The 16,893-nt window shown below is 40.6% G+C and overlaps 1 protein-coding gene and 1 long non-coding RNA gene across 2 annotated transcripts in view; one reads left to right on the top strand and one right to left on the bottom strand.

Moving 5' to 3' along the window:
* Positions 1 to 16,893, top strand: part of LOC140356743 (uncharacterized) — a 522,351-nt gene that overhangs the window by 384,537 nt on the left and 120,921 nt on the right. The gene's annotated exons all lie outside the window — the stretch shown is intronic.
* Positions 3,084 to 16,893, bottom strand: part of oc90 (otoconin 90) — a 52,536-nt gene continuing 38,726 nt past the window's right edge. Inside the window, exons 12-13 of the mRNA XM_072440292.1 lie at positions 10,609 to 10,715; positions 3,084 to 4,044 (exon numbers count right to left, since the gene is read on the bottom strand). Coding sequence (XP_072296393.1) covers positions 3,089 to 4,044; positions 10,609 to 10,715 — 1,063 coding nt within the window. The 3' untranslated portion in view covers positions 3,084 to 3,088. The remainder of the gene's footprint in view (positions 4,045 to 10,608; positions 10,716 to 16,893) is intronic.

Below are 16,893 nucleotides of genomic sequence, written 5' to 3'. Positions count from 1 at the left end.
AACATAAAAAATAAAGCAGCTTATTCACTGACCTGCAGTTATGCAATTTTAACTTGTTGCTAAACTTGAATCTTTTCAACAATAAGTTTGTATTAAATTGTGTAAAATAAAAACATTTCACTATATTTCCTTTATTTTATTGTGTGGATATAAAGGTCCTCTTCAGAGGTTCATAGTCAACTGTCATCTCCGTCTGGGGATGACATTTGTATGGTGTGGTCGAAAAGCTTTTGAACAATTTGTTTTTTTTTGCTCTCATAAGTGATTATCATCTGTGAAAATGGATTTGTGGTTTAGACTTACCACTTACCAAGAGACCCCAGGTTCAAAACCTGCTTCATACCAGTGTGCCAAGCATAGAAATTAAGCACTTACGAAACTGCCCTGATAATTTCAAAGTTAGTGTAAGTCACCTGAAGACTATGGTCACCTATATTGTTTATAAAATAATGGGAATATTATAAACATATTTTAGTTGATGGTTAAGAAAAACTATAAGAATGCAGATTGTAAAAAACTTGATGACCATCAGTCCAAACGCAAAGAAGGTTGAAGAACAATCAATTTCAGAGAAACGCTTTGTGCAAGATTTGAACCAGCGACCCTTCAGTCAGAAGGGAGTTATATGTGCATTTTGTCTTAACAATGGTACATTTTCATAATATTTTCAGGAAAATTACAAAAACATTTCATATTCATGGGTCTCCACAGTCTTTTGGATCAAAATCTGTTCTTGTATAATAAGTTTTTCATAGTGACGTTACACACGGCTGGCAGGATCACCGAAGTGAATAATTACAGGATGAATATCGAAAAAATAGGCATGTTCTTTTGTGGATGTTTTTATTAAACAAAAACTTTGTGTCAGGCTAACATCTCCAAGCCAAGTACGAGTCAGGTTTGTGGAGGAGCCTCCTTGTCTCCATGGAAATGTTCCTTTGGCTATAATATTCCACAGAATGATATAAAATGTATCTATCCGCATGGAACTTGATCTCAAGTTTTGGGTTTGACTTTCTATTTTCATGGAATCAAGAAGTTGGCATGCTACATCAAAGAAGTCACATGGTGTCACTTTAACTGTTTATTAAGGTATTTTTTGATAAATCATTAAAAGAAATATGGAAATAAACAGCTGTATTAAAGTCAGATTAAATAATATATAACAAATTAAGATCTTTTGCTCCTTAAAGGTCCCATATCATGCCATTTAATAAGTGTTGTGCAATACCCATAACATAATAGTTATAAAATATCACCCATATCTTGGACCACGCTCACAAAAATGCAGACAGCTTAGTTTGAGATTCGCCCCCATCCTCGCGAAGAGTGATCTGCCTCTAGGGTTGCCAACTATCTCAACCCCAAATGAGGGACACTTTCTTCCAGGTGCGCGCGCATGTGCTCGCGCGCGCCAACAGCTGACCAATAATAATTACAGAAATTACAAGGTTTCATTAGCCATACCATAAACCTACTAATTTCAGTGTAATTTTGGCAAACCACTACTGTACTTGCTTGGATGTATTGTTCATTGGAATAGTGAAGACAATTATTAATCATTATTAAGTTTCTCTCAAATGTCATGTTAGACTATAACCATAGGCTGCAGACACTAAACTGAACTGAACTGACGCTTTACCTTCTGTTTCCCTTTATGGATATGAATAATACTTGATCTTGAGCTGGCGGTGGCAGTCAGAGAACGAGGACAGGCCAGGTATTTTAATTCAATCTGACCTCGGATCAGCGCGCAGCAGCCGAACTCTGTCACGCTAATTCCAGGAAGTGGAGCTTTGAGAGGCGCGTGGTAAATGTATGCGTAGCGCGTTTGCAGTAGCCAATTATTGTCAGGCGAGGCTGTGATTGGAATATGGGACTGGAGCTGTCCCGGACTTGACAAATCAAAACCACCCATAATTCGGGACGTCCCGGGCAATCCGGGACGGTTGGCAACCCTATCTGCCTCCCCCGCCCACCCCGTGACGTAGCCTAGCGTTGAGATGGTGCGAATGTAAACAGAGGCCGAGGCGTGCGCCGGTACACAGCGGCACTTGTCAGCGGCAGCAGCGTTGGAACAAAAGAAGTAGCATTTGACGCTAACTGTGCCTAAATAGCCTCGGTTCGTCTTGAGCGTCGGGGCGGGGGAAGGGAGGGCGTGTTACAGGTAGTGGGTGCTTTCTGGAGGAGGCTGAAACAGCATGCTGCGTAACTCACTCGTTCGTTTGCTCATCCGAGGAGAAGGATAGAGACTGATTCCTGCAGTCTTTAGCTAGAGAACAATCAAAAAAACACTTTGAGCACATATATGAGGTACCAATAGCTCTGAAAAGTTGATCTTGCATGATATGGGACCTTTAAGGCAAGACACTACAGGTAAAACAAATAACAGCTTGCTCTCTCAAACGTTTTCACTTGTCGTCCAATCTGCACCTAAATATGTTTAATCATTTTATTTTTTTGGAATGCATAAGGCAGCCATACAATTTTCCTCTTTACAAATGTTTATGGCCAGGCCAGTTAGGAACAGAAATAAAATATTTTTTTATAATATAAAATTGTTTTAGTTACGTTGCTCTAGGAGCAACTATGCTGGGGGACGTATGGCAGCTTGAGCACTATCCTCTGGTTCCTCCTACTTTCCCTATCAACAATAAAATATTTTAGTACACCTGTGTTTGTTGATTGTTGTTCACGCTCCTTTGGGGAGTGTTACTGTTTCAGATTCCTGGCGGCTGCTGCTCCAGTGAGGACTGAACCTTAGATGCTACAATCCTGACCTGTGGACCTACTGTTTCATTGTTGAGTTTCTTACTTTCTGTTGATCAAATCAACAATTTTTGAAAAGTTCTCAGAGGCAACTGCTGTTGTGATTTTGGGCTCCACAAAAATAATTTAATTAAGAAAAATTAAACAAAATTTAAACATGGCTTTGTCAACTCATATGTCCTGAATGTGCAAATTTTCACAATTTGATAGATAAAATTAAAAAAAGATTATATGAAATAATTTTCAAATTATTATCCCTTCATTTTAGATTTGTTCCTGTCTGAACAGCTCCTCTTACAGGTTTGCTCTTCTTCTCTATTTAATAAAACATCCATGGTGCCCATTCCTGTTCATGCCCTGGCTTCTGTTCTGATGGCACAAGTTCTCCTGGCTGCGCTGGTCCTGATGGGTCTGATGGGTCTGCTGGTTCTGCTGGTTCTGCTGGTTCTGATGCTGCATGTGATGGGTTTGCGGAATGTGATGGGTTTTCTGAGAGAGTTGGGTTTATAGGATGGGATGATGTGTCTGCTGGAAATGATGGCTTTGCTGAGTGTGATGCATTTTCTGAGTGAAGCTGGCTGGTTGAGTGTGCTGAGTGTGCTGGGTTTTCTGCATGGCTTTGGCTTGCTGGGTGGGAAGGGTTTGCTGCATGAAACGTGTCACCTGGATATGATGCTACTGGTTGGGCAGGGTTCGGCGGGATCCCTGAGTGGGCTGGATTTAAGGCAAGGGATGTCAGCGCTGTATGTATCTGTTGTCCAGGGTACGATGGATTCACTGGTGGAATATCTGCTCCATGTGCTGCTGTTTGCTCTAGTTCTTCCTCCACTCTGTCCACTTGCTCTCCTCCTACTCCCCCCATTATGACCTCGTCTCTCGGGCTTGCCGTGGTTGTGTCTCCCTGGTTCTTTTCTCCTCCCTGCTGGGCGCTGCTCTCTTCACTAGATGACGGTTTCTTGGTGGTGGAGGTCTTAGTGGTCCTGGTGGTAGTTTTGGGTGTGGTCCTGCTGGTGGCTGGTCTGCCGGTGGGTCTGACTTGGGGCCGATGGCTTGGTGGTCTGCTTCCTGGGCGGCTGGGGGACCCTGGCCTATTGGGTTGAGGGCGTTGTTGCGAGCCAGCGTTTTGGGGTCGGTTACTGGGGCGGCGGCAGGCAGGGGCAGAGCCAGTGCAGGTGGGTGGGGCCAAGGTGTGGTTGAAGCGGGCATTGGCCATGCACACAGCGGTAGTACGGTCACAGACACACTGCAGCTTGTCGCACACGGAGACGCCTACACCTGAGGAGGAAGAAGAACTCCTCAGTTTCTGCTTACATTTATACAAACATTTTATACTGTTGCAGTTGTCCATGTTTATTTCTCACTTACCTAATGCAGAGCAGAGTTTACCATCACAGTAAAGCTACTTTGTGAAGAAAGAAATGCTATGTAATTAGAGGCAGACAGCAGACAATGGTCTCATTTTGACCCTAAGAGCTGCTTTTACATTATGTGTATGTCGCTGCTCTGCCTCTGCTCCAACGTCACCCGAAGCTCTTCTCCTGCCCCTCTGGAGAACATATTGAGGCTCTAGATAACACTAATCTTTAATGCCATCTTGAGGACCAAAGCTTAATTGGCACTGTGGGCTGTTTCACCAAAAAGTCTCAAAACTGAGTATTTCTCTCTGTAACATCTTCAAAGACCCGAACAGACATGGATTACTGTGGTCAGGAGGGACCGACATAAGAAATGGGAACATTAAAGCATTTAAGTCATTCAGTCTTCAGGTCCGAGCACTGGTTGGTATGCTGCACCAACTGGGAAGTCAAGGTTGGACTGAACTCAAGTGCAGCTCACACGTCGCCTCTTAGCTAAGTTGCCACATGACCTAAGACCCAACTTCCACAGATTATTGAACCCCATTCATACTTCCATTCCAAACCTTTTTGACCTGGCTGACTTGCTTGAATATTAAGTGAGATTCCAAGTTAGTGGGGATCAACACAACCAGCCAGAGAGACCAGTGCCATCTAAGAGCCAACGCTCCAACCACAAGTCGCAGGGATCTACCACCATTCTCCTTGGCAGTGAACCCATTGAGTCCGCAAAGAAAGGTGAGTCGCAGGGAGAAAGGGAGACGCAGCACGCAAGTGAGTGTAACAGTAGATTTAGCGTGTTTTGCATTGGTAGAACTGATGCTTCTAAGTGTGCACCCTTAGTCACAGCAAAACGCACTGGAGAAAATGTGGTAAACGGGTTTAAAATGTGTATTTGCGATATAGGGGATTTAGCGTGGCGCGCAGTAGACAGGGACACGGGCACTCATGTCCAGGACAAAACGAAGATGTGTTGTGTCAGTAAAAATCCAGACCCGTAAGAGAAGTCATTCTGATACAAACAGCTCATCGTCATCTGATGACGAGTCTGGTGGTGATGTAACTTGTGAGTGTAAAGACAATTAATATTGTCTATATATGCTATAGATGCTATATATGTATGCTATCTTGGGCGCTAACCGTCCGGTGACGTCACTTCCGGTGAATGTATCGTGTTTTCAGAGCTGTTTGTTCTTAGAGCGTAGCCTAGCCGCTAGCGTCATAGCTACCTTTACCTGTTTAAGCTGTCATATGTCGAGTCAGAACCCTGGCTCCTTCTCTGATGATAGGTGCATGAAGTGCAGTGTAGTGGTAGTTTTGGAGGCCAGGGTTACGGAGTTAAAAGTGCGGCTCTGATGTTTAGAGGAGCTAAAGTCCAGCTACAGTCAGGTATTAGCTCGAGGGCTACCGGACCATGCTACAAGGCGTAGCATTAGCATTAGCAGTAACAGTAAGGCCGAGCTCAGCCCCTCAGCGTCTCCCGTGCAGCCGGGACTAGACCAGGAACAGAATAGGGACCAATTTGTGACAGTTCGGAGGGGACAAGGCGCTAAACGCCGAACCTTAACGCACCGTGAGCTTCATGTCTATAATAGGTTTTCTCCCCTCAGCGATCACACGCCCGCTGAACACACTAGAGAAACTCTTGTAATCGGGAGTTCTATTGTTAGAGACGTGAAGCTGCCAGCTGCTCGCGTTAGGTGTTACCCAGGGGCCAGAATGGGTGACATCGAAGGAAATCTTAGGATCTTAAAGCAGAGTAGGGACCATTTCCGCCGAGTGGTGATCCACGCAGGCGGTAACGACGCCCGGCGGAGACAATCAGAGGTGCTCAAAGTTCAAGCAGCCGCGGTGTGTGAATTAGCGAAGTCGATGTCAGACACCGTAATATTTTCTGGTCCCCTGCCCAATCGGATCAATGCTGAATTGAACAGCCGTCTTTCAGCATTCAACAGCTGGTTATCTAGATGGTGCCCTCAAAACAACGTAGTCTTTGTTGATAACTGGAGTGCGTTTTGGGGAAAGCCCGGGCTCATATGCAGGGATGGCATCCATCCCACTTCGGAGGGTACATCCCTATTAGTTCGGAATTTGACTGATAGATTTAGTCGTGTTAAGTGACCATCTAGGGATGAGCAGAGCAGCAGTTTAAGACGCTCCTCTGTCGCTGAACTCTTGCCCGCTCTGTCACATGTGAAGTGTTCAGATTCAAGACAGATAGAGACTGCGTGTGTCCCTCGTGTCCCTCGTACAAATAATTCCAAAAAGGGTTAGTATAGTTAGTTAGTTAACTTTCAGACCGCCTGGACCACAGGCCGAGGTGGTGGTGTGGCAGTGATCTCACACTCGAGCCCTAAAACTAACAATGCATTTCACTCATTTGAAAGCCTCATGCTGTCAATCACATGTCCAAATGTGAAAAAACAAAAAGGAGTTTTGTTCATAGTTATCTACCGACCTCCTGGTCTCTACTCAGAGTTTTTAACAGAGTTTTCTGACTTTATATCAAACTTAGTGCTAGCCTGGTATAAAATAGTTATAGCTGGAGACTTTAATATCCACATGAACGTGAGTGATGACGCTCTCAGTAATGCCTTCAGCGCCTTGTTAGACAGCATTGGTTTCACTCAAAATGTAAATAAAGCGACTCACACCCATAAGCACACTCTGGATCTTGTCCTAACGTATGGAATAGAGATTAGTGACCTCTTTGTCTTCCCTCAAAACCCTATATTGTCAGATCATTTCCTAATTACCTTTCAGTTTATTCTTAAAGATCATCCAGCCCCACAGAATAAAGTTATAATGAAAAGGACAATATCTGAAAAATCTATCTCAAAATTCAAAGAAATAATAGAGCCAATACTCAGTGACATGTCATGTGATCCTGCTGAGAACAGTTTTAGTCCCAGTATAAGTGATCAATTTGTCGACTTGACCATGAATTCTCTGAAGTCTGCTCTTGATGTTGCAGCGCCGTTAAAACAGAAGGTCATTAGGCCAAAGCGCGCCTCCCCATGGTACAACAAAGAACTGCGCTCACATAAACACAGAGTTAGAAAGCTAGAGGGATTATTTTGCCGCACCCACACAGAAGAACCCCCAAAAGCATGGAAAAGTTGCCTGCTGTCCTATAAGCAGGCTCTACGTAAGGCCCAAACCAGATATTATTCAAATATAATAGAAGTCAACAAAAGTAACACCAAATTTATTTTCAGCACTGTAGCCAGGTTAACAAACTGTCACAGTGCAGTAGAGCCCTCAATCCCAGCTTCTCTCAGCTCTGATGATTTCCTCCTATTTTTTAACAATAATATAAAAACGATCAGAGATAAAGTAGATGAAATTACCCCCGCTATTAGCCCTGAACTAGCCCAAGCTGTAAATCTAACGTCCCATATAAATCCACCTGTAAATTTAGAGGTTCACAGCTGTTGATCAAGCAGAGATAACTTCAGCCATTATGTCCTCTAAAAGCTCAACTTGTGTCCTAGACCCCATTCCAAGCAGACTCCTCAAAGACATTCTCCCCCTAATTATAGACCCTATCCTTACTATAATAAATACTTCATTAGAAAGTGGCTATGTTCCACAGTCCTTCAAACATGCAGTCATTAAACCTCTTCTGAAAAAGCCTAATCTAGATCCCGACCTATTGTTAAACTACAGACCTATTTCAAATCTTCCCTTCGTCTCTAAAATCCTTGAAAAAGTTGTAGTAAAACAGCTTTGTCGCCACCTGCAGGACAATAACTTATTTGAAGTTTTCCAGTCAGGGTTCAGAGCCCACCACAGCACTGAAACTGCACTAGTTAAAGTCACAAACGATTTGTTATTAGCCGCTGACGATGGACTGGTCTCAATGCTGGTTCTGTTGGACCTCAGCGCAGTGTTTGACACCATCGACCACAACATTCTACTGCAGAGGTTAGAATGTGATGTAGGTGTCGGAGGAACAGCCCTCAGCTGGTTTAAATCCTATTTATCAGATAGGTACCAATTTGTTAATGTAAACCAGAGCTCCTCACCTTGCTCTAAAGTAATTTACGGTGTGCCACAGGGTTCAGTACTCAGTCCAATTCTGTTTACTCTTTATATGCTGCCGTTAGGCAACATTATCAGAAAGACGGTCCCTCATCTGCCTGAAGAGTGGGTCCAGCTCGACTCAGACGGTCCCTCATCTGCCTGAAGAGTGGGTCCAGCTCGACTCCGACGGTCACTCATCTGCCTGAAGAGTGGGTCCAGCTCGACTCCGACGGTCCCTCATCTGCCTGAAGAGTGGGTCCAGCTCGACTCAGACGGTCCCTCATCTGCCTGAAGAGTGGGTCCAGCTCGACTCCGACGGTCACTCATCTGCCTGAAGAGTGGGTCCAGCTCGACTCCGACGGTCCCTCATCTGCCTGAAGAGTGGGTCCAGCTCCAGTCTCCCTCGTGTCCGTGTGTCCGTCTGTGAGAGTCGGATCTCTCCTTCACTGGAACTCCTCCAGGTTTCTATGCTTTTTTCCCAAAGAGGTTTTTTTTTTTGTAGTTTTTCCTGGCCGAGAAGGAGAGTCTAAGGACAGAGGACCCTGGGACATCGTCCCTCGCCACCACAGACATTGTCTGACTCCATCGCCACCACAGACATTGTCTGACTCCATCGCCACCACAGACATTGTCTGACTCCATCGCCACCACAGACATTGTTGATTCGGCCCTCAGAGGCGACTGTTGTTATGATTTTGGGCCTTACAAACATAAATGAATTGAATTGAATATGTAAATGAGACTCATGCAAATAGTCATCTGACTATGGAAGAAAGTTGTAAATAAGGCCATCTGACTTGGTGTTAATTAATTCGTTCACCAACTAATTTTATTTGCAAGTTTTGTTTTATTTAGAAAAAATTTAAGTGTTAAAATGTAAGTTATTTACAATTTACAAATACATTTGAAATAAATAATCTTGTTACATCAATGGAAAATATAGATTTTTGTGTTTTGCTATGCTACTTATCAAATTGCTATACAAATTTGAAATAAATAACAGATTGTTTAGCAGCACTGCTATACAAGAGATACAAGAAATCCTTGATCTCAGCCCTACAACTGCATCAAGTTTGGACTTGAATCTTACTACAAGTGCCTTGCTTTTTTGCTGTATTTAGTAGGATATTTATGAGTAACCTAAACTCCCATCGTGGGCTCATAGTGTTTGCTTATTAAAGTAATGCTATGAACAGTGTTGTTGATCATTTAAATAATTTTCCTCAGGCTGTTTTAGACTTTTGGACTCAGGCTGATCAGTTGTTTTTGGTTATATAATTGTTTTGTGTTCTGTTAAGATAGAACCCTTCGATTAAAAAAAATAGCGTTATATACTTGAGTGTGTTAATGTATGTGATAATTGGAGTTAGTTACACCAATTTGTTGAATATTTTCATTTTGTTATATTGTTTATTTTGTTCAAACATGATTGCATGTTTTTGCATATTTGAATGTTTAAAGGGCAAAAACTTACATTAGTATTCTAATATTAATCACATTAACAACGCTTTATTTTTACAAAACCACTTAAAGTGTTAAAGGTGTTATAATTTCCACCAATTTTTGGACCCCCCTAGACCAAACGGAGAGTTTCGCCCCTGCAGAGCGGTAACCAGCTACTTGAAACCTACACCATACTGGATGATGTCTTATGCCAGCTATTTTTATTTTCATTATTATTATTTTATCTTTATTTTTATTTTCTGCCCTCCATTCTCTATTAAGATATGAGAGGACCTGTTTACAGGAGTTTTGTTAATAAGAGTTTTTGTTTTTGTTTATAAGAGTTCTTCTACTAAGAGTGTTTTTTAAACTTCATATAAGTTATCTGTCCTTTCCCCCTGTATCTACCTGCGTTGTAACGCCAAAATTTTCCCATATGTGGACATTAAAGGCATATCTTATCTTATGATGGGTCAGAGCGCACAGTACTTCTGAATGAGGCTGCTCTTCAGCTGGGTCTTCATGGGCAGGCAGAAGAACTCACACTCCGTACCATCCGGCAGTAAGTCTGCACTATCCTTGGATCTACTGTATCCATCACAGTGACTCCTATTTCAGAGCCAGGCAAGTGCTACAAGATAAACCAAGCTTTCACTGTCGGAGAACTGAACCTTGCCTGGCACACTTAGCCCATCCAAACTCTGCAGGAGAAATATCACCACCTTAGAGATATTCCACTGCCCACTATCAAGGATGTCCGGCCGCTGTTGCTGATTGGGTTGGATTATTCACATTTGATAACACCAGTGGAACCAGTATTTCTCAGTCCTGATGTTGTAATTTTGGGCGTTACAAAAATAAATTCTATTGAGTTGAATTGAATACTGAGAATAAATCCCATTGAATCATCAAAATCACCAAGCGAAAAGGAAACTATAACACAACTGCAACTATACTGCGTTTTGAGGACAGTTTTGCGACATGGTTGAGAGATCTACTCTAAAATGTGACTCACATTTGGGTTTGCTGCCCTCACAGGTGATCTGAGCGCTGAGTGTCCTCTCGGCTCTGCAGCCCATAGAGCTGATCTGCTTCAGACAGCAATGGTGGAAGAAACAGCATCTGCAACACATGGATATCCAAGACATTTTAGGCTGTGTAGTGCTCATATTCTCATCCTAACTGTGGTATAGCAACTATTGGCAAAGAAAATGTAAAAAAGTAAAATAGAGTAAAGTATTAGTCATATTAGACACATAGCGTTACAAGAGTAAACACAGAGCAGCGAGGTCTTTGAACAGTGCAAAACATGGCTGAATATAAAAAAAATCTGATGCACTGTTGTAGTGATTATGAAGAAATCACTCTTTATTCAAGAGTCACATTGTAAACTCGCTAATGTTAGCCACTCACCGTGAAATCCATGTTAAATAAACCATATATATAATATTAGTCCATAATATTGCAGTCTCACGCAAGTTTGCTCAGTCTTTATGAGATACATCCGCTGTTAAAGCAGAACTAATTAACTCGATAGAGCTCCCCCTGCAGCTCCCATGTGAATATATTTTTTCTTTTTATATTTTTTCTTTCTTTCTGTATCATAATAAGAGTAAATAATCACATACAAATGTAGTTTTGCTTCTAGTTCAAATATTGCACTGATATTCACTTATGAAAGAAGCAGAAATTTAAAGTTGACATTTAGTAAAGAATTGGATCAAGATTTCAAACATGCCACACAGCCACAAGGTGTGAGTATGTTTATTTAGAATATTTTAACAGTTATGTGGGGTACCAGCTATTTTAGGCAATAAATCAAATCAAATATCTAAATTAATATTTTTTTTTAAATGAAGTTGGTTAATCTGAAGATTCGTGAGCATGACATTGACCCCTTTTCTGGAAATGAATGAGCACTTTTCCAACTAAGGTTCATGAAGATTTATTGACCAAACATTTAAACAAATGGCATTTAATTATTGAATATGCAAATGAGAACCAGGTGAAAGAGGTAGCCTATGCGCACTTCCGCTTGAGTTCTCAAATCGGCAAAAAATCTTCCATTACGCCTTTAAATATCAGACCTTTACAACATGATACATGTATATTTGTAGATGGGTATAACAATTCATCATTATACATTACATAAATAGACTATTTCAAGTCAAAATATTCCAAAAGTCCGCGCTGACTGTTCTCAGTCTTTCATGCTGTCGACGTGCTCGCTCCCGAAGACAAAGCCTCATGGCGACGTCGTCACAACGGTGGGAGGAAAGCTAGATCCTATTCAGGAAGTAATGCGGAAGTAAAAACGCTCCATTAGCTTCAATGGGCGGCCATCTTGCCTTCTGGGGGCTTGGCTTTTATGCACTGATTGGAAATAATTAATACCTATGTAACAAATTTACTCTATGTGCACCCATTCTGTGAAAAACTCAACATTGTCTGATTTGTTTGAAACTCATGGATCATATTCTCCTCAAGACGCCATGAAAAAAAGGGCATTACAGATATTGTGTATTTTTCACTATTGGCCAGCAGGGGCGCAGTGAATGCTTCACGTCTTCTTCCTCTTTTATTTTGATGGGACATTTCCTCTCGTGCCGCAGTCTTAGCATTAGCATTAGCGTTATTTTTAGCATCAGCATTAGCATTAGCTGCGGGTCTCTGTTGCTAGGTGACGGAGGTACAGGGAGGAGGGGAATAAAGTATGAAGTCTTTAGACTTTATTCTTTAGACTTTAGGCTTTAGGCTTTATTCTTTAGACTTTATTATTTCTGCCAAAACTTGGGCATTTTTTACCCCCTGAACATCAATGAAAAGTCCCACATGGGAGTATAGACGCGATCGGCTCGGCCCGAAATCGCTGCCAGGTGTATTACTGGCGCCGCCATGTTTGACTTTTTTATTTTGATGGGACATTTCCTCACCAATCCCTCTCAAAAGGGAACAAGCCGTAGAAAATGGATGGATGGATGGATGGGACATTTCCTCTCGTGCCGCGGTCTTAGCATTAGCATTAGAGTTAGCGTCAGCATTAGCGGCAGGTCTCTGTTGCTAGGTGACGGAGGTACAGGGAGGAGGGGGTGCAGCCGGGTCACCGAGGCTCTCTCTCCCTTTCTCCCTGCTAAGGTCTGCGTTAAGAACGATCTTGCAATTTGTCAGGACAAACAACTATTTGAATCGCAAACTACGCAATCATCATTGGTATGCCGCAAAACACAGCAGAAAACATGGATGGGCGGGAAGGCGGTCGCACGGAGAGGCAGTCGCTCGGGGGGCGAGAGCATTTCAAGATGAAATGTCTGTCCTTGGTTATACTGCAGTGCGACTTATATATGTTTTTTCTTCTCTACTCTGCATTTTTGGCTGGTAACGGGAAATACAGTATTTATTTTAAATCAAAGTTATTTTATTGATCAGTATTGATTTTTGATTTTTTTCCATTTTCCTTTTTTAAATTGTTTAAAAGAATAAACATAAAACACAGAACAGAACACAACCAGCACATTTAAATTTATATAAAGGCACTACTTGGTCTAAAGTATTTTTTCCAAAAGCCCCAAAGTAATTGTTTCCATTTCTCGTATGTCCATTACTATGTCAGTCCAGTCTTTGATCATTGGTGAGGTTTATGTCAGCCATTTCTTCGTTATGGCCTTTTTTCCAATGTACATTTCAAAGGTATCCATTTATTGTGTCTATGGCAGGAGTTTTGAGGCCAAAATACCTAGTGTGATGGCAGTGTTAAAAAGTCTGCAGTGCCTTGTTTATTTCAGTCCAATATTTTGAGCCACAGTGGTTTGCCTCCTGGCAACAGTTTCTTCAACAGTTAGCTTTTCTTTGTGAATAATTACCACTTTGACATGTTGTTGACATGACACATTTTTCAAGCAAAATTCCCTCAGAACATGTGATTTTGTGGTCCTTGACTGGGATGTACACACACTTTCCAAATCTTCGTCTGTTTCTTGTTTTAATATATATATATATATATATATATATATATATATATATATATATATATATATATATATTTATATATTTAGAGGAGTTGTCCAGATTAGCAATGCATTGATATAATTGAGGTATTATTCCCCTTGAAACTACTGAGTTATAAACCTTAATACAAATTTCAGTTTGTGGATTATAATGGCCATTACTTTGTTTAATGTTTTGGTTATAATAATTCCTTATTTGTAAAAACCTTGTTTCTCCAAGTCAAAGAATTATTTCAACATAAAGATTTTCCTTTGGTTATCTTTTTCAATCTAGTGAATTTGTTTTATACCTTTTGTAATCCAAACTTGAATCTCAGGCCAGTACTATTTGGTACAAAACCTTAGTCATAAGACAAACAGTTAAAAGTTCAAACATCTTTGTTTAGTTTGTATATTTTGATTAGCTCCCTCCATGTTGTAAGCACAGATTTTACCCAGGGATTCTTAAATTCCACATGAATCAACTGTTTGTCATCTACTAGTAAGGCCTGTACAGGAACCCCCGGTATAACATTACTTTCAATATTTGTCCATTGGGCCTCATATTCTGGATCACACCAGTACAGCAAAGCTTTGATTTGGGATTAAATAAAGTATTTTTTCAGACAAGATAAACCCCAATCTTTTGACAGTGTAGAAATATAAATCTTGAGATTGATTTATTCCACTCATCAAACATCTGGTTGGGGATGGACTTTGACTTAGACTTAAATATGGGATCTGAGTCCATTTCCAATATCTTTCTTATAGTGGGGAAAAGAGGAGTATAGTTTTATCTAGGATTATTATTCCTTTATGTTTAAGAGATTCCGTTTGCCATTTAAATGTGTTTTTTTTAAAGGACAGAGGGTGTCACCAGTGAGACTGAATTTCAGTTGTTTGTACATTCAGTTTGGATCCAGACATTGGACCAATAGCATAAAGGAAATGCATCATATAGGTATGGAAAATTCTGGTTTGTAAGAATATAGTAGGACATCACCTGCGTAGCATGCCATCATGTCAATTGGGACACCATAAATTGTTTCGATTGTCTATTGTCCGATTGCCTCAGCCCTCTTTCCAAAGTAATTTTGATTCTTGAGATTCTTGATTTTGGGCTATCGAAAGGAGTCCCAATATATATATCTTTTATTATTACATCATCCATTTTAAATTTGCTCAGTATTTTGAATAAATAAGGCCAGTTAACGGAATCAAACACTTTCTCATTGTCCAGACTTATTATTACAGCTATGTTTTGTTGTTTTTGTATATGGTTCATCATGTGTAAAGATCGTGTTATGTTATTTTGTGTTTGTTCATTCAATCCTGTCTGATCATTGTGAATTAAATTTGGTAGCATTTGTATCCATTCTTTTGGACTTAATTGAGGTGTATAAACGATAGTCCATATTCAGAATTGAGATCTGTCTATATCCTATATCCTTCCCCTTTTTAGGTATTAAGGATATGATTGCTACCTTCCAACTCAGAGGGATCTGAGATGTTTTAAGGGCCCAGTTAAAAGTTGATTAGGAGTAAGTGTGTCTTTTAGAGCTTTATACCAGTCTGAGGTGAACCTGTCATTCCCCGGACATTTTAATTGCAGAGTATCCAGATAATGAATGTATTTGGTCTTGTTTGGTTAAGGTTAATTTGGTTATGTCTGCCTAATTTTTGTCTCTGCCTGTTGTTTTCTAAGCGTCACAGCTAATAATTTTGAACAACTTTCATAATATTTTTGTTTGGTGAAGACATTTTTTTTTTAATTATTTCTTTTCCGGCCAGATCATTAATCTCACCTCTTATCTTTTTTAATTTCCTGTTGTATTTGAGGAGTTGTTGTTTTGGGCATGTTTAGCTTCCAACGGGTTCAGTTTCTTCTTGTAGTTTTTTCTGCATTTGTTTATTTTTGGCTGAGGTGAAAGCAATTACCCTGCCCCTCAAAACTGCCTTTGCTGCATCCCTGAGAATGGGTGGAGAAACTTCACGTTTTCCTCTACATAAGTCTCAGTGTCATTAAAGTAGACTAGTATTAAATCTAGTGGTTTTTTTTTTGTTTATGTTCCAGATCTACAGTGGTATAAATAGGGGCTTGGTCACTTAGATCTATGTCTACCTCTGTTGACACATCTTTGTTGAAAATAAAAAAGGAGTTTATTCTAGTATAGAAGTCAAGGATAGAACAGACTACAAAGTGGGTTGGAAAAATGTGTATATTGGCGGACATTATAATTCATCTCTCTCCAGATATCCAGTAACCCTATATTACGTAGTAATTTACTGATTTATAGATTTACCAGTACTTTGTGGATTTGAGACATCTAATTTCGGCTGAACATGTAAGTTCCAGTCTCCGCCATGGACAAAGGGACTCTCAGTGTGCAATCAGATCTATAACTTAATAGAAAGTGAGGTCGCTTCCAGGGGGAGCAGATGCACTTTCAAAGGTAATACACTTACAATAATAGTTCCTTTGACCACTACACATCTGACATCTTCATCTTTGCGTTCAAAACTTTCTTCAAAGGCTATTCTGCTAAATGGGGTTTATGGGGTACGTATATCCTTGTTTTCTTTTTCTTTTATCCTTATCTTTGTTAGAATCTTTGACTGCTCAGTTGGACTCAATATGCCATTTATATTAAAAGATTCTATTTGTACTTTTTCAGATACCATTGTGTTAACCATGTTGAAATATTTTTTGTAAATCTGCTTTTGTTAAACAGCTCTTTGATCAAACAAAGACACACAAACATAGAAACCACAACATAATATAACAAACAAAATGCATGTTTTTATCATGAGCTCTTTTTTTTGCAAAGAGCCCACATAAAAAAAGATCAGAAGATGGAGGGACAACCATTTTCTAGGTACAAAAAAAGAGGTCCTATACGGCATTTTCACCTGGGTGAACTAAAGTTGGAACACATCGGGCAAGTACTCACAAATTTCATATAATGTCCAAGTCCCTTTCATTGAAACAAAGGGGGGAAAAAGGGAAAGAATGTCAAACTGCTTAGCGGTCCGGTAGTGTATCTGCAAATTCTAAAGCCTCCTTCATTGTAGTGAATCTTTTTATTTTTCCATGCACGTTGAGCCTCAGTGTTGCGGGATAAAGTAGTGCGTGATCCACTTCCTTCTCTCTCAGATGAGATTTCACTTGGTTAAAAGTTTTGCTTTTCTTGACCACTCTCACAGAGTAGTAAGAAAGAGACGTGGGGCTCGTTTGGTCTGGTCTGGTCCGCGGCGAGATGTGTAGATGCAGCAATGACACGCTGTTTATCACTGAAGTTATGGAATTCCAACATAAT

Source organism: Eucyclogobius newberryi, unplaced genomic scaffold (assembly GCF_026437365.1).
Source record: "Eucyclogobius newberryi isolate DKJ021-1_F unplaced genomic scaffold, fEucNew1.0.hap1 SCAF_12, whole genome shotgun sequence".
Taxonomy (NCBI): Eukaryota; Metazoa; Chordata; class Actinopteri; order Gobiiformes; family Gobiidae; genus Eucyclogobius; species Eucyclogobius newberryi.
This window is presented reverse-complemented; position numbering and strand designations above follow the sequence as displayed.